General features: G+C 35.0%; 1 protein-coding gene across 1 annotated transcript in view; it reads right to left on the bottom strand.

The window, feature by feature from the left end:
- TTN (titin) overlaps positions 1 to 16,882 on the bottom strand; it is a 271,570-nt gene that overhangs the window by 109,797 nt on the left and 144,891 nt on the right. The window contains exons 160-178 of the mRNA XM_004375465.1: positions 16,750 to 16,833; positions 16,584 to 16,667; positions 16,353 to 16,463; positions 16,133 to 16,216; positions 15,918 to 16,001; positions 15,713 to 15,790; positions 15,212 to 15,295; positions 14,214 to 14,303; positions 13,859 to 13,936; positions 10,315 to 10,428; positions 8,933 to 9,001; positions 6,532 to 6,612; positions 5,581 to 5,655; positions 4,873 to 4,965; positions 4,364 to 4,426; positions 3,733 to 3,822; positions 1,915 to 1,965; positions 944 to 1,345; positions 499 to 777 (exon numbers count right to left, since the gene is read on the bottom strand). Coding sequence (XP_004375522.1) covers positions 499 to 777; positions 944 to 1,345; positions 1,915 to 1,965; positions 3,733 to 3,822; positions 4,364 to 4,426; positions 4,873 to 4,965; positions 5,581 to 5,655; positions 6,532 to 6,612; positions 8,933 to 9,001; positions 10,315 to 10,428; positions 13,859 to 13,936; positions 14,214 to 14,303; positions 15,212 to 15,295; positions 15,713 to 15,790; positions 15,918 to 16,001; positions 16,133 to 16,216; positions 16,353 to 16,463; positions 16,584 to 16,667; positions 16,750 to 16,833 — 2,094 coding nt within the window. The remainder of the gene's footprint in view (positions 1 to 498; positions 778 to 943; positions 1,346 to 1,914; positions 1,966 to 3,732; positions 3,823 to 4,363; positions 4,427 to 4,872; positions 4,966 to 5,580; positions 5,656 to 6,531; positions 6,613 to 8,932; positions 9,002 to 10,314; positions 10,429 to 13,858; positions 13,937 to 14,213; positions 14,304 to 15,211; positions 15,296 to 15,712; positions 15,791 to 15,917; positions 16,002 to 16,132; positions 16,217 to 16,352; positions 16,464 to 16,583; positions 16,668 to 16,749; positions 16,834 to 16,882) is intronic.

Raw genomic sequence — 16,882 nt, 5'->3', positions numbered from 1 at the left:
ATATATATGTATAAAGGAGCCCTGGTGGCACAGTGGTTAAGAGCTTGGCTGCTAACCAAAAGGTCAGCAGTTCAAATCCACCAGCCACTCCTTGGAAACCGTATGGAGTAGTTCTACCCTGTCCTATAGGGTTGCTCTGAGTCGGAATCGACTTGACTGCAATGGGTCTGGTTTTTCGGTTTTTGGTATATAGATAAAACAGTTGCCATGGATTTGATTCTCTCTCAAGGTGACCCCATGTGTTTCAGAGTAGAACTGAGCGTAGGGTTTTCAATGGCTGTGAACTTTTGGAAGAAGATCACAGACCTTCCAAGGCGCCTATAGGTATATTCTAACCACCAACCTTTCGGTTAGTAGCCAAACACTCAACCATTTGTGCCACACAGGGATTTAGACAAGTTATAAGACTTGATATTCTGATACTAGAAAACAAAGTTCTGCCTTGCATTTTCTTAGCATAATAACAAGCAGAACAAAATTTCCCAGCAAAGTACTAACCTACAACTTTTACGCAAGATGAACACTCCAGGTTGTCGGCATTTTCCACAGTAACCGTGTATGTTCCAGCATCAAGGTCATCAGCATCATTGATGGTCAGAGCCCGCAGCAAGCCAATGATGCCTGGCATGATCTTGCCTGGTCTCTCCACCACAATCTTCCCATCCTTCCTCCAGACCACATCGCGCTCTTTATTTAACTCACAGCTCAAGTACAATGGCTGTCCTTTAACCACTGTGACTTCCTCTTCTAGTGTTTTTACGAAACGCACTGGAAGCTCTGTGGAGAATTTCAGTATTAAAAAACCGCAAAGACTTTTCAATACGCAACAAATGAAATAAAGCTTGGAAACAAGAGGCTTTGTCTAAAATTACAATAAAAGTTGCTACTGAGGTTTGTTATGTTAAAGTTTTATATAGACCATGGACTGACGATTGGAAATTACCTTCTACAACAAGTTTAGCCGTGGAGGTCTTTTCTTTATTTCCCAAACGTAAAACACAGGTGTATTCGCCAGCATCAGAAAGGTGAACGTCAATGATATGCAGCTTTCTGTCTTTACCATCTGCAATGAACCTGTACTTTGGGCTCTCACGGATATTGCTTCCATCTTTCATCCAGCTTGTAACTGCAGTGGAGGGGGACACTAAACATTCAAAGATTGCAGAAGAGCCAATTGACTCTGCTTCTTTCAAAACAATGTCTTTGATTTCTTTCACAAACTTTAGTGGCACAGCCTTTAGCTGGTAGGTGAAAGGGGCTTCATCAGGAGGTTTCTCTCCACCACTTCCTGGTCTTAATTTTTTCCTTTCAGCATCAATTGGTGAAGGAGTCTTTTTGACTACACCTAATTCAAAATAAAACAAAAAGTTGATCTGTCATTTCCACAGGAGTCAGAAAATGCACACTCAGCTGCCTGATAGCTATAACCAGGGACAGAACAATTAAAAGACAAAAACAGAAAATTAAAGACTAGACAATTCAAAGGTCAATTGAATTTCTACTGCCTTTTTCAGAGAGCAAGAATGAGATGGCATAGGAATCCATGAATAATAAATGTTCTTCATTTGTTCAAGTTTTAATCTCAAGTATAAAATATCTATATTAATATCTGATTATTCTGTCTGTCATGCATAAGTATCATGTATATGAAAAATGAAGCTGAGAACTTATAGGGTTCATTATGCTAAAATATAGTTGGCTATATCTATCTATATATCTATAGATCTATATACCCACTTGAATAAAATTAGAGTTGTAGTACTTGAAATATCAGAAGATATACTAGTTGTAGGAAAGTCAATTAGAAATATTAAAGATTCTTATAAATTTTGAATCTTTTTTTCCTTTGGTGGAAAGTTTGGGAATTCACAGAGTGAATGGTTACAATACAGGTACAAGGGAAATGAATCTCACCTTTGATAGGACCTTTCGGCTTGGCAGCCTCCTCTTTAGGTGCTTTGGCTTCTGGGGGAAAAAAAAAACACCAGGATTTAAGTAATTTTCAGACTTATTTCATGCGCAATAGCACATCAGGGAGAGTCATTTTTTAAAATGAATATTAACACAAAGAGAAGTTGGTTTCACTTATATGACTTCTATGGATAATACTTGGATATTTTCAAGAAGCACATTCTGAAATCGATGTGACTAAGCTAAATCGCTGACATGTTTACACTTAAAGGATCCCTGGTGGTGCAGTGGTTAAGAGCTCGGCTGCTAACCGAAAGGTCAGCAGTTTAAATCCCCCAGATGCTCCCTGGAAACCTATGGGGCGGTTCTAGTCTGTCCTACAGGGTTGCTGTGAGTATGAATCGATTTGAGGCAATGTGTTTTTAGGTTTAAAAATTCTTTCTGCATTCCTTCATTTTCCTCCTATTTCTGGAAGGTTTACTTTTTCTTGGGAGCAAAAGTTTTACTTTTGCCTAGCTATGAAAGTATTTTATATGTGTATGTAAGTGCTGGTTATGTGAAGCAAGGAAATACATTTTTATCAGCAAGGAGTCAGTGTACAATAAAGGGAAATGGCACAGAAGCTACCAAAAGCCCTTCTTTTTGTGCCTAAGTTGAGCAGACAAACAAATTCAGGGAAGACTAAGGAAAAATAAAAGATTTATGTGTTACACATATTTTGGCTCCTTTGAAGATATCCCTTAATTGGGCAATGAACTAAGGTAAAAGTGAAGATTTCCTATATTTGGATTTTAATTCAGTTATTCATATAGGCATAGTATAAACTGTAGAATCAGTTCTCTAGCTTCAACTCCCAGGGTTAATTGAGAATAGCTTTATTTTTACACATGCATTATTAGCCTAGTGGCAGTCCATCACCCTTTTCTGAACTTATAAAAAGTTCAAAAGTAAGAATAATGCCCACATCATAAATATTGATGATAAAATATATTAACATAAATATTAAACTAGCAGGCAAAAAAAAAGTATATTTTGTCATGTCATTAAACACAATAAAAATCCAAATATTTCTAGAGTTCTTACTATGTGCCAGGTACAATGCCAAGTGTTTTACATACATTTAATCCTCACAATAATCCTATAAAGTAGACACAATTGTTATTCTGATTTTACAGACTAGGAAATTACAATTTAGAGAGATTAAATAATTTGCCCAAGGTCAAATACCTAGGACATGTATTTATCAATGATCAATAAACATCAAATCATGTTTGGTTTTGAAATAATCACCTAGATAATGAACCGCTAAATAGTTCATGTACAACTAACAAATATCTTAGGTTTTTATTTGAGATATCCATACCATTAAATTAGTACAATTAATAAAATTATTATTGATCTAAATCTTACATAGGTTTAAATATACAATTTTTTTAAAATGAAAAATGATTCCTATAGGGCACAATGGAAATTAGAAGCTCCACAGAATTTTTGTACATATATCCTCAGAGGGTGTCTTTCTGTCTCCTTAATTTTTATCAGCCCTGAACACATTCATTAGTTAATCCCGAAAGCATATGGAAGAAATGGTACATCACAAGAATTTACAATCAAAACATAATATGCATCCAGTGGGTGAGAGACTGGGTGACTAAAAGATATCAGATGATGAAAACTTAATCAAGAATTTATTGTAACATTGATAATTGAAATAATTCCTATGTTTCACATTTAGAGGGGTTGAATTTTAATTAAGTATGAATACTTTTATTAAGCCACCAAACCAACCAACCAACCAACAAAAAACTACAGAATAAATACCTGCTTTCTTTCCAACCACTGGAACCGTCACTGGGGCAGCGATGGGGGTTGGTGCAGGCTCCATAGGAGGTGGTTTAATCGTTTTCACTTCTGTAGAGAGAAGTCCACTTATTAACATATTCATTTACCATTTCATAAAACCTAATTTGGTAGCCTATTTACCTTTTCTGATATAACTTTAGAATATTCGTATAACTAGTTTTTCTAGAGAATATTAAACATGTTGAAACATTAGAAATCATTTGATGTCTACTGACTTTTATTTACTTTTTCTTATTAGCTACAGATTATTTGTGTGAAGTATGAAGGCATATGCTATCTGTATGGAGGATAACCAATTGCCATTGAGCTGACCCCAATTTATGGTGACTCCTCGTGTGTCAGAGTAAAACTGTGCTCCATAGGGTTATCAATAGCTGACTTTTCAGAACTAGATCACAGCCCTTTCTTCCGGGATATCTTTGGGTGGGCTTGAACCACCGACCTTTCAGTTAGCAGCTGAGTGCATTAACTGTTTACACCACTCAGGGATTCCAGGGGGCAGTGGTGGTTTAGCGGTAGAATTCTAACCTTCCATGGGGGACACTTGAAGGCAGATACCAACAGCAACATTGAGGATAAGCTTGCATACCTGGTTGAGGCTTTGGTTTTGGTTCAGGTGCAGGGAGAGGTATTGCTGGCTTAATTTCAGGCACTAGAATAAGTCACAGTGATAAGCAAGTTATTATAGTGTTTTAAAAGTTTTTTACAAAGTCAAAACCAAAATTAATCAGACTTAAAATACACTGGAATATATTAGAGTTTATATGCAATTGTCCTCAAATCAGGTATTGCATCTAAGTTTACATCTTAAACAAAATATTTGGAGAACATAAAGCAAATTTACTGATTCTAATATTGTTATTCATCTCATTACCCACAAATACATTTCTTTGTAGTGTTTAACATTTAGTAATTTATTTAACAAATGGGTGATTATTAGCCAACGGCACATGACAGTGAGATGGTAAAGAAAACACAGCCGTAAGTGATGAGCAGATTAAGTCATATGTTCAAATCTTAATGCCAGTGTAATGATGTTTCAGATGATGCACATTTATACTTTTAGAGACAACTAAGAAAGTGCAAGTAGGTTTGTACCTTTTACTGGTTCAGGAACTTTCCTTTCCTTTTTGGTAACAGTGGCTGGAGGTACCTCAACCTCTTCAACTGCTTTGGGAGGTGGTTCTGGTACTTTAAGAAAATGGGTTTATTTTTAGTGTTATTTTAAGATTTGAATATTTAAAAGTAAACTGATCTGGAATATCACATCAAACAATTTATTTTTAAAAATTCTATTGATGGCTTTTAATTTCTATTTTCTCTTCTTGACTGTTCCTCAGTTTATTTTTCCTTCGTTTAGTCCATCCACTTGGCCCTCCCCAACACTAGCTCTCCTTTTCTAAATCACTTCTACAATCATTCCCAAGAATTATACCCTTTGGAGTATAATTAATGACAAAAATTAATTAATGAAAGAAATTAATGATAAAAATCAGCCCACTCAAAAGACCTAAATTTTATGAAATGTTGCTGACACCCTCTCATGAATTTATTCAGTCATTTCCACTGGTGAAGAACTTGAGAGGCAAAGTAATAATAATGACTGTAAGGAATCAGATGAATGGACTTGAGAATTACTATAAAATATTTAAACAGAAAGCAGACAATGGAAAACACAGACTATATCACAGATGAAATATGAAGCTATGCTTATATTTAACTCCATTCATGTTTACAAGACAAACCTTCTGTTAAGTGTCCATTTTGTTAAAAGATAATTTCACAAATTGTCACTGAGATTCCTACCTGCAGGTTTTTTAACTTTTTCTACTTTTTCTACTTTTTTAGGTTCTTCTTCTTCTTCAGGTTTCTTTCTTAGAACTTAAAAGACAAAAAGGTTTATATGTAAACCAAGACAAACTAATGAAGATGTTGAATAAGCTTGACAAACGCAAATAACGTACAAAGCAAGGAAAATGAAAAGCATGCGACCTAGGAGACTGGGAAATTAGCATTAACACTAAAAATGCCTTTAAAAAAAAAAATCAAAGGTTGTTACGTTAATTAGAATAGCACTCAGTGTCACTTTATGTCTATCCAAATACAGAGTCTATTCCGAGACAAGTCTGACAGAACTGGCCAAAACACAAAATAAATCATTTGAATAGCAACAAATTCCAATAATAATTCATGTTATAATTTATAGCAAGAGTATTTATATAAGTTTACTTGAGTGTAGCTATCTAAAGAAATGTAGGCTAGAAATCAGTAATTCTATGTGACGAGCTTGAGACTTCATTTGAACATCTTCTAATTTAATATTTTATTAGTAGGAAATCAATGTTTAGTTTTTTTAAAATGTTATTTATTAGTTGTACTGATCTTGTGTCACACTTTAAAACTGGATACTGAATTTAGCCTGATATAGTTTGGTGTAATTTAAAGTATTTAATAAGTTTAGTGTATTTGACTATATAATTTGATTATGAAAATGAAAGTCATGGTCATTGTTATTAGTTTAGAATATTATCAATTTAGTTATGTCTACTGACATCATAAATTTTAAAATACTATGAATGCTCACAAAATTTCTGTCTTCTTTTAAAAAACAGTTGGAAATAATTTTCAATGCAACAAGCAGATTTTGGTAAGTAGGTAATCTAATTCAAACAAAACCATGGGACAGAAACATTTTGTAAGCTTTCGTATCTATTTTTATATACTTGAAGCTGATAAAATGGTTGAAAAATACTATACCACTTTTCAGAACAACTTCTTCCCTTGGTTCAGGTGTAGGTTCAGGAAGTAATTTGCGAACTTTCTTTTCACCTCCAGGTGCTTAAAAGAATATGATTTCAAATTCTGAAGTGAATTGGTATAAAAACTAAACTTCAACAAGAAAAATCTCTCTCCATAAACTAATTAATTATAGTGTATCAAGTAACAATTTTTGTTGCATATAAACATCATAGAAATTAAACATAAATGATACACCTCAAGTTATTTTCTCTGCAAACATCTATATAAACTTGTGATGATATTCAATTACATTAACTGCAGGCAAATAAATTTATCTTAAATGAGTGTAGAAATGTTGTTCTACACTGACTTATGACTCTTTCATCAAATTACGGGGTTCTTGATAGCATCTTTTCCCCAATCTACAATTTCAGATTTCTCAACTGTGTAATGGTATCTTCCCAACCATTAACTACATTAAAATTATACTGGCAGGTATTAGCATCATCAGACAGCCTTCTCCACTGATAGGAGAAGAAAGCCAAGCAATTGGTTTATGACCTTGATATTGGGGAAGGGTCATATCTCATTTCCTGAACAGAAGAGAATTATCCTTTCTTAAAGTCTCCTTTTGGAAATAATACTGACTTAAAATCCCAAAACTGGAGAATTTGAAATCTGGCTTTGGAAGCTCATTTTCAATTGATAAGAAAATGTTCTTGAGTTTAATCTAAAAGTGACCCAAGGGAATTCTAAATTAATTTCCTCTTTTGTCTTCAGTGAATATTAAACATGGTGGATGATGTTTTATCTAGCAGCCTTACTGCTACTACAGTCCTCATGGATTTGAATGGAAAAACGCAACACTTTGTGATTACTGAACCACTTTCTCTTTACTGACATCAATTAAAATTTAAAACATTTATTTATAACCAAAAACATTACATTTGTTCATTCTTATAAGAAATACGAATGTCTTAGAAATTTATATAAAATTTCCCATTTGGTGCTTTAAACAACATATTTACAATTCATTAAATAGCTTTATAGGTGATAAAGATATCCTTGCTTAACTCTTACTTCAGAAATTTAAACGTACAAAAGACAACTACATAGTTTTCATTTTAAATAATGATTCTTTTTTATGGCCAAGTATTTTAAGTAAAAATTTCAGAGTTAAACATTTAGTTTTTACTCATGATAAATTGTGCTGGCTTTTAATACTATTTAAAGTTACCAATATTCTTAACGTGTAACCATTTTCATTGTTTAAACCTGGAGAGAAGACCAAGCAGCTAATCAATATAAGCTGGAATGACATAATATACATTTCCTTTATTTATATAATGGACATAGTGAAAATACATCCGTGAATTTGTATTTCCATATTATTATTTTAAGATCTTACTGACATTTGAAACTCAGGTGCAGAATACACTATTGTAGCTATTCTTTTTAAAGCCATTACATGTCACCACATGCCATGCTGATATTTATGAGTAGCTTTGTACTAATTCTTTACTGGTTAATTTCAATGATAATATTATTTTGTAATCTCCATTTTATAAATAGAAAACATATATTCAGATGGGTGATTCTTCCAAAATCCCAGACTGAATCAACAACAGACCCAATTTCTGGGTCTGGACATGTTGATTATTTAAACAGAACGAAACACTGCCCAATCCTGAGCCATCCTTACAATCGTTCTATGTTTGAGCCCATTGTTGCAGCCACTCTGTCAATCCATCTCGTTCAGGGTCTTCTCAGTATACTTTACCCAGTATACTTACTATAAAAGTTTACAATTTCATTTTTAATAGGTGTTTTCTAGACTTTCATGGTTCATTTACTTTTCTTTAGGGTCTAATTTTAGATAGAGAAAATACTGCTTAAAGAAAAGTCTTGAAAAATGACCTGCAATGATAATAAGATTTTCCTAAAAATGTGAGATCTGTATGCCTGAGAGGTATTCTTAGAGTCAGTGATGAGAAAGTAACAGGAAAGTCATGAGGAAATCCTTGTGAATCATGTTAATAGTATACATATGACTTATTTTTAATGCTTATAACACTAGCTAAAGCTTTCTATTAGTAGCTCTCAGCATTTTATGCTAAGATGTCTCTCTCTTGATATTAGCTTTCAGCTAACCAGAAAAGTTTGATATTTTTAAGTTTAGGAAAATGCAAGAAGACATATGTGGATGAGACAAAGATAAACAGTATCTATCCATATAACGTATGAAATTGATGGAAGACAAAAAAAGCAACACTCATGAGCCAGGACTGTAAAAGCCACAAAAATACAAGAAATGAGTATAACTATGATCATTAAAAGAAAAAAAACAAGTGTTCTATGAAGAGCAAGAGTCAGATGAAGAGATACTGCATATGAGTACATTTTTCACATTGTGAAATACCTTTCAGAGGTTTAAGCTCCACTTTTTCTGGAACCTCAGGTTTTTCAGGTTCTTTCTTCTTTGAAACAGCTTTAAAGAATATGATCTTAGTTTTATTATTTGTATATTTAAATTTATCAGAAGCAAATGATTAAATTCCTACTCTAAGAATCAAAACCAAACTTTGCTAATAACCAGAAAAGCATTAATAACAGCCAACAATAGCCACCAAACAACATACAAGAAGCATTCAAACCATGAAAATAGATTGCAGTTTTACTGGCTGAGAAAGAGGATAATTTTTGTTCTTCAGAGGAGTAAGAAATTTCCCTTTGAGTATAAATTTAACATTAAGGGAAACGTATTTAAAGTGCCACCTCCTGGGGTACCAATCAGCAAATGGGTGGTCTTTTAGAGGCACCCACCTTTTCTGTGTAATCTGGCTTAAAATGCCAGAATGAAGAGGGCTGTAGAGGGGCAAGAAGCAATGTCTCATTCTGGAAGATTCTGGCTTTGTAGATGTGTAGGGAAGTATGGTAAAAGTGCTCATCTAAGATTATATCTAGAGTATTTCAGATTGGGAATTCTCATGACATCACTAATAAAACAACTTATTATTAAAATGAATCATATCCTTTTGTCAGTTTATTTCAGCTTTTAAAGATGTTGACATTTTAAAAATTAATAATATTGCATTGATTCAAAGAAAAATTAAAACACAAAAAGAATGAAGGGAAGTTTAACAATGGGAATAGATGCTGAATGTCAAATGCATTCATAACCATTCTTTCTAGCTACCCTCAGAACCACCATAGAATACAATTGGCCATTTTTAAGTTGTAAAAAAAAAAAAAAAGTGGCAGAGAAGTGACAGGTCTTTCACATGCTTTCCTTTCATGGTATATGTGCATATATCAGTTATGGGACACCATAAATATATTACTTATATTTAAAAGCACATGAAATTCTTTAAGAACCAAGCTTTGGCTTCTGTATAAGTGTGTTACTGCAATATTAAAAATATCTTGCGAAGATTTCCACTATACATTCCACATGCATAAGACCTCAAAGATAAGCATAGTGATCACACTTTGAAATCAGAAAACACTTTTCCCTCCACTCTGCATAAAAAAGTTAGTCGGACAGCCCTGCATCCAGCTATCATAAGATAAAGCTAACAAACAGTGTACTCTCTGACATTTGGGGCAGCAGGCATGTCTTGACAAGGCAACCCAGGGCTCTGGGGCAGCAGAGAAACACACATCTCTATGTAATTACCACGGCACAATCATGTCTACAAGTACACACTTCCACAAGTAATGTATTTCTTGCAAGCACCATTTCTGATGATTGAGTACAAGTTTGAAGCCAGTTAGTTAGACTACGGAAGTGGCCTTTTATACCTTTAAGTTGAAATATTTTCGCCTTCACGTCTTCCTTGGGTGGAGCAGGAGGAGGAGCCGGGGGCCTTGGTTTGAGTTTTGGTTTTTCAATAACCTTCTTTTCAGGCTCAGGTTCTTGAAAGAGTATTTCAGGAGTGTTAGTAGATATTTTGAATTAGAAATTTAAATACATATATATGAAGTAAAAAGTTTGACTGTTTTTAGATCAGTGTTCAACATAAAACGAATATCAACACTGGGACACAGAGAATGAGAAATGTAGCAAAGACACTAATAAAAACAATAATAGAAGCACTCAGACAAGTCACATTTGACATGAGAAAAATACTACAAATTACTTGGAAACATAAGGATGAGATGCACATTTAAAGCAAAGAATATCTTAAAGACAGATGCAAAGAGACCCACTCTACAGGAAGAACAACAGAGACCATATACATTTTAAGATGAAGAATGCTTTTAGAAGATAGTGAAGATTGAAGTCCAATTAACTGAATACCTTGTACAGTTATTTCTTCTGGCTGTGGTTCAGGTTCAGGCTCTTTTGGCTCAATATACTTTTCGATTTCACGTTCTTTAAAGAATGTTGACAAAGAATATGAGATTGTAATGTAAAGTTCTTCATAAAGACTCATACAAACTTCACGTGGATACAAAGATTACAGTCACACAAACAAAAATAGACAATTTATACAAATTCACTTGGATAAGAAAGAGGTAAGATTTCCATTTTCTTATTATAATTGAACTTTCTGTTAAAAACTAGCTTATTTGATGTATGCTGGCAAATAAGGTGACTTCTAAAATTTGACATTGGGTAACCATTTGAGGACCCAATGCAATTATTCCATTTTTGCCTCAGTAAACAGTACCTTTTGGAATTTACAATTAGCATCAAGAGTAATCAAATTAAAGATTCTAATTATAAAGACTTACGGCTATCTGAAAAATAAAGCAGTCAAACATTGTGTTGGAATGGTTTTATGTGTAATTTCAAGAATACTTCTGTATTTTTAACAGGCGTTTTCAAGAAATTTTAAAAGTTTATATTTATAGATATACCTTCAACAGGGGGAGTCTCTTTTCTACCAATGGTTATGGATGCTTTTTCTTCATATATTATTTCCTCAGGAGTCTCTTCAACTTAAAACACATAGTATTTTATGTTAGACTATATTCCAAAGAGAATACCGCAACTGCTAAGTTGCAACATATCAAGGCAGTACACTCTATAACTTGTTAGCCAGATGACCCCAGAATATCAATAACTTTAAAACATAAAACAGACAACAGATAAATACACAAGACCCATCTACAGTCAAAGCAATTGTCGCCTTTCCAAGATTTATAGAGCAGGTGTATACCTTGGGCAGGTGGAGATTCTGGCTCTTCAGGGATAAGAACAGACACTTCCTTTTCTGGGACGATTTCCTTGGGCACTTGAGGCACTTTAAAGATATTAATTTCGTTTACTATTAAGATTTTAGAAGATATACAAGATTTTGCAAAGAGCAGGCAAAGAGAACAAGGGAAAGAGCTTCATCTTACAAGACTTCATGGGGAATATGGCTTCTGAGACATAGCACTCTTTTGCTCCTCCTAATTTTATAAATGAATCTTCTCAGCCTTCTTCCTTTGCTTCTTTTCCTCCACGTACCCCTTAAGTGTAGGTGTTACCCACTGGTCTCACTTTGACACTCTTCTCTATTTGCACTGCATTCTCTGAGAATTCACTCCTGTACCCTCAATTCTCATTTCCATGTTGATGACTTCCAGATGTACATCTCTAGCCCTGATCTCTTTCCTAAACTCCAGATGTGCAATCCCAGCTACCATACTTGAGAAGCGAAAAATATATTCACCATCTTCCCTCTAATATCAGTTCAGGGAGCCAATGCACCATTTTCTTGGATATCTAGTGTCAATCCTCAGAATCATTTTGGCCTCCTCTATTTCTCTAACTGCTTTGATAACGGTCAGACACCAAGTCCTGTCAACTCAGTCTCCATCTCTCTCAGATCCAATCCTCCTTTTCCATTTCTACCACCATTGATTTAGTCCAACTCTCACTGATGTTAAATAATTGCAAAGGGTCTTTACTAGTATCCCTGTCTTCTAATAGCTTGAACCTGCTGCAACTTATCTTTCTAAAGCGCAATTCCTATCGACTTACATACTTGCTTCTAAACCTTTGAAGCTTCTAATTGCCTAAATAATAAAGTCCAAACCTTGTATTGCCATGAAAATAATTCCATATTATGATCTAATCTTTATATCCAGCCTTATTTTTCAAGACACCCTCCAACCCATCCATATCTAAATTATGCATGTTTGACAGTCCTTGACTATACTAGACTCTTCTACCTCTCTGCCTTTGGATATGCTCTTTCCTTTGCCTACGATACCATTTCCTCAATTTCTACATGTAAAAATCTATCAAAATTCTACCTCTTCCATACAGCCTTCCCTTATGCCTCTACCTGAAATTAATCTTCTCTTACTTGGAGTTTCAGTAGCCTTTTGTACTTATTTTGTAGGAGCGATTACCTCCTGCCTGTTTTAGAGTTGTGTTATACATGTCTTTCTCTACTCTCATCAGATTTAAGTTTCTTGAGGACAGGATCAGGTCTTAATTATCTTTTCTAACACAGTATCTTGTTCATGGTAAACATTCAACAAAACACGCTGAATTGAGCTGTTCTATACACTGAATGAGAGAAGGTCCTTTTCTACCACATGTAACAATGTACTACTATATCATGGCACAACCGAATCTCACTCATGTTTTCTCTTGCTTTCCTGTCTCATTTTCTCTTTTTCAGCCCTCGTTAATTCCTCCTTTTTCCTCTGTGTAATGTGGTTTTGCATAAACTCCCACTCAGTATTTTTTTCTCTAGAAACTATTATTAAAATACTCAGATAACAGAGAAACATTTTTTTTCTTCATGGTAGGTACCTTTTTCTGGAAGGACTTCTGGCTTTTTGGTAACGGGCACAGGTTCTTTCTTTACTGGAACAAGTTTCTTGGGCACCTCAGGCACTTTGAAGATATTAGTTTTATTTAAAAAGAGAATTTCAAAGCATTTAAAAATGTTATGAATAAAAATTCTATAATAGTTGCGGCAGTGTTAAAATTAATGGAGACAAATAAGGACATTTTGGTCCCTAGTTATGCAGCAACAATGAGTACAACTTACTGGATTCCACTTTAAGATATTAGAATACTTTTTTTTTTTTTTTTAATGATGTCTGTGATGACATGAATACCTTTAGCTGCAGGAGCTTCTGGCTTCTTAACAGTTGGGGCCTTCTTCACTGGGACAACTTTCTTTGGCATCTCAGGTACTTTAAAGATATTAGTAGCATTTAATACAAAATTGCAAAATGCAATATATACAGATTAATTTCACAAGTCTGTTCAACAGTACAACATAGAGATAACAGTTAACAAACACATGATACAGCACAGCACATTATAAGGAAAGAGTGCGGAATTTTAGACAGTACACAAAAACAAAGTAAATATTTATTTTACTGTAAGTACCTTTAGGAGGTGCAGGTTCTGGTTTTTTTATGACAGGAACTTTCTTTTCTGGGACAATCTTCTTTGGCTCTTCAGGCACTTGAAAGATAGGAATTTCTTTTAGGGTCAGATGATCACATGAAAAGTTTAATGCAAATGAATGACTCAATAACGATCTCATGTATTTCTTTGATATGCGTGTTGTAAAATTCTGTAGGACCAAAATTTTACGTGTGCAAGTAACTTTTGTTCTTGCCAATTAAATCAAATTTCAAGCAGTGGGATAGACGACTGACATTTTGCCTTAAAGAAGATATATAATAGGCATAAAACCCCAGGAATTATATTTTCCCGGACAGTGGACTCTGCCTTGTACCTGCTGGTGGAGGGGCTTCTGGTTCTTCCTCTTCTGCAACAGGAATTGGCTCTTCCTCTTCCGGAACAATTTCCTCAGGTTCTTCGTGTACTTTAAGGATATTAGTTAATTTTATTTCAGTGTGTAGAACCATATTCTAAAACACACACTACACCAAACACAATAAATCTGAATCTGTATTTGTTCCTTAGTTTCAATTAATATCTTCCCTTATTTTTGTTACGATGAAATTTTTCTTATTTCTACTTGACTTATGTTTCTATTGATTTGAATGCCTGGAAAGTCCTTTTAGTGTTTAATATCGTTTACACTCATTAGTTCTTCCGTCTTACTTTCTATGTACATTTTTAAAAATTTATTTTATTTTTGTTGTTGCTGTTAAGAACACACACAGAACATACACCAATTCAACGATTTCTACACGTACAACTCAGTGACACTGATTACATTCTTCAAATTGTGCGACCATTCTCACCCTCCTTTTCCAAATTGTTCCTCTTCCATTAACATAAACTCGCTGCCCACTAAGTTCCCCATCTAATCTTTTGAGTTGCTGTTGTCAATTTGTTTATATACACTTGAGAAGCGAGGTTTAATATAGCTTACTGTCCCCTATGTAAAAGAGCCCTGGTGGGGCAGTGGTTAAAGTGATTGACTGCTAACTGAAAGGTCGGTGGTTCGAAACCACCAGCAGCTCCCAGGAAGAAAGGTATGGCAGTCTGCTTCTGTAGAGATTTACAACCTAGGAAACCCTATGGGGTTGCTATGAGTTGGAATAGACTCGACAGCAGTGGTTTTGGTTTGAGTGCCCTATGTAGACACCCCTGAAACATAACCCAAAAGAGATTTGGGATTGGAGCCAATTAAGAATGATTAGGTAAGATGAAGAATTAAAGATGGAAAAATGACCACAAGATAATGAATTAGAAAGGAAGAGGAACAAGGCTAAAACTAAAAATAATTACAAGTGGCAAGCTAATTAATGATCTTATGTGTACCTTCTGGAGGAGGAGACTCCACTTTCTTGGGAACAGGAATGGCTGGCTCCTCTTCTAAGACAGGCTTCTTTGGCACCTCTGGCACTTTAAAGATATTAGTTAATTTTACTTCTTGGTAGTTGAGAAATACGTGAAATTTATACCACATCTAGTTTACATCTTGTTTAAGTAACCCAGGGAGCAGATCTAAGAACAAAATTCACAATAAAGTCAGTGATCTGTCCTTGGACCAACACAGCGGGGAGGAAAATGTGGCCCATTAAGAATAACAAAACCATGTTATTGGCTCTTCCAACGCCCATAAGAAAGCACCAGTTTTTTTTTGTTTTTTTTTTTTTAAGTCAATGATATTATTTAAAACATTTAAACCCTAAAAATCCAGAATGGCAGTTTTGGAGTTGTGAATATAAGAGGATTGGTTAATAAAGGGTTTCCTATAATAGGCGACTTTTGAGACCAAGAGTGAGTCATTGTCTACAGAATCTCATCAGTGACATGTACCTTTAGCTGGTGGGGCTTCTGGCTTTTTGGGAACGGCTACTTTCTTTTCTGGAACAACTTCTTCTGGAACTTCAGGCACTTTAAAGATATTAGTATTTTAACATTATGAAGATTACTGGTAATCACCATATTTGCACAGAACAAAACACTTCAAAGATTTGGAGGCTGTTTCCACCTCCATCAAATGGTGGACAGCTACATGTACCTTTAGCAGGTGGGACTTCCGCTTTTTTGGGAGCCACGGGAGGCACCTTCTTTTCAGGAACAACTTCCTTGGGCGCCTCGGGCACTTTAAAAGATATTATTAGTGTTTAAGCCCGTTGTATCAATAACATAGGGAAATCATGAAGTAGCACAGCAGAACATAACATCTTAAAGACAGACATTTTTCCTTAGGATGTTAGCAGCAGCAAGAAATACCTTTCACCGGTGGTGGTTCAGGTTTTTTGGGAACAACAGCAGGTGGCTTCTTTTCGGGGACAGGTTTCTTTGGTGGCTCAATCACTAAAGGTATTAGAATTTATGTTTTAGAAGCAGTGAAAATGAGTGAGAAACACTAAGAAAGCTCTCAATGCCCAGAATTTTCAAAGCAAGAGGGTGAAAGATTGGCTAAGGGATCCTAGCCGCACCAGCCGAGTACCTTTTGCAGGAGCAGGGGGCTCTGGCTCTTCAACAACTTCAGCTGGAGGTTCTTCCACAACAATTTCAGCTGGAGGTTCTTCCACAACAATTTCCTCAGGCTCCTCATACACTTTAAAGACACGAGCTCATTTTAATGCTAGAATTAACTACAGTACATGAAATATTTCACAAAAGATTTTTACAACACTAAAGAGTATTTTTTAAAATACTAATTGGGATAGTTCATTACCTGCAGGGGGCGGACTTTCTGGTTTCGGGGGTATCACTTCAGGCACCTTCTTTTCTGGGACTGCTGCCTTTGGCACCTCGGGTACTTTAAAGATATTAGTATTTTTGTGATTAGACAGAGTAAAGTCAAATGGACAGTATCAACATAGCAATGTGGGGGTGACTACCTTTGGCTGGTGGGGCTTCTGGCTTTTTAGGAGGTGCCACAGGTACTTTCTTTTCAGGGACCACTTCTTTGGGAGCCTCAGGCACTTAAAAGATATTAGTAAAATCACATTTAGGAGTTATGCAGACATGAGA

Source organism: Trichechus manatus, unplaced genomic scaffold (genome assembly GCF_000243295.1).
Source record: "Trichechus manatus latirostris isolate Lorelei unplaced genomic scaffold, TriManLat1.0 scaffold00037, whole genome shotgun sequence".
In the NCBI taxonomy this organism is placed as follows: domain Eukaryota; kingdom Metazoa; phylum Chordata; class Mammalia; order Sirenia; family Trichechidae; genus Trichechus; species Trichechus manatus.
The sequence above is the reverse complement of the archived record's forward strand: the minus strand, read 5'-3'. Positions and strand labels throughout refer to the sequence as shown.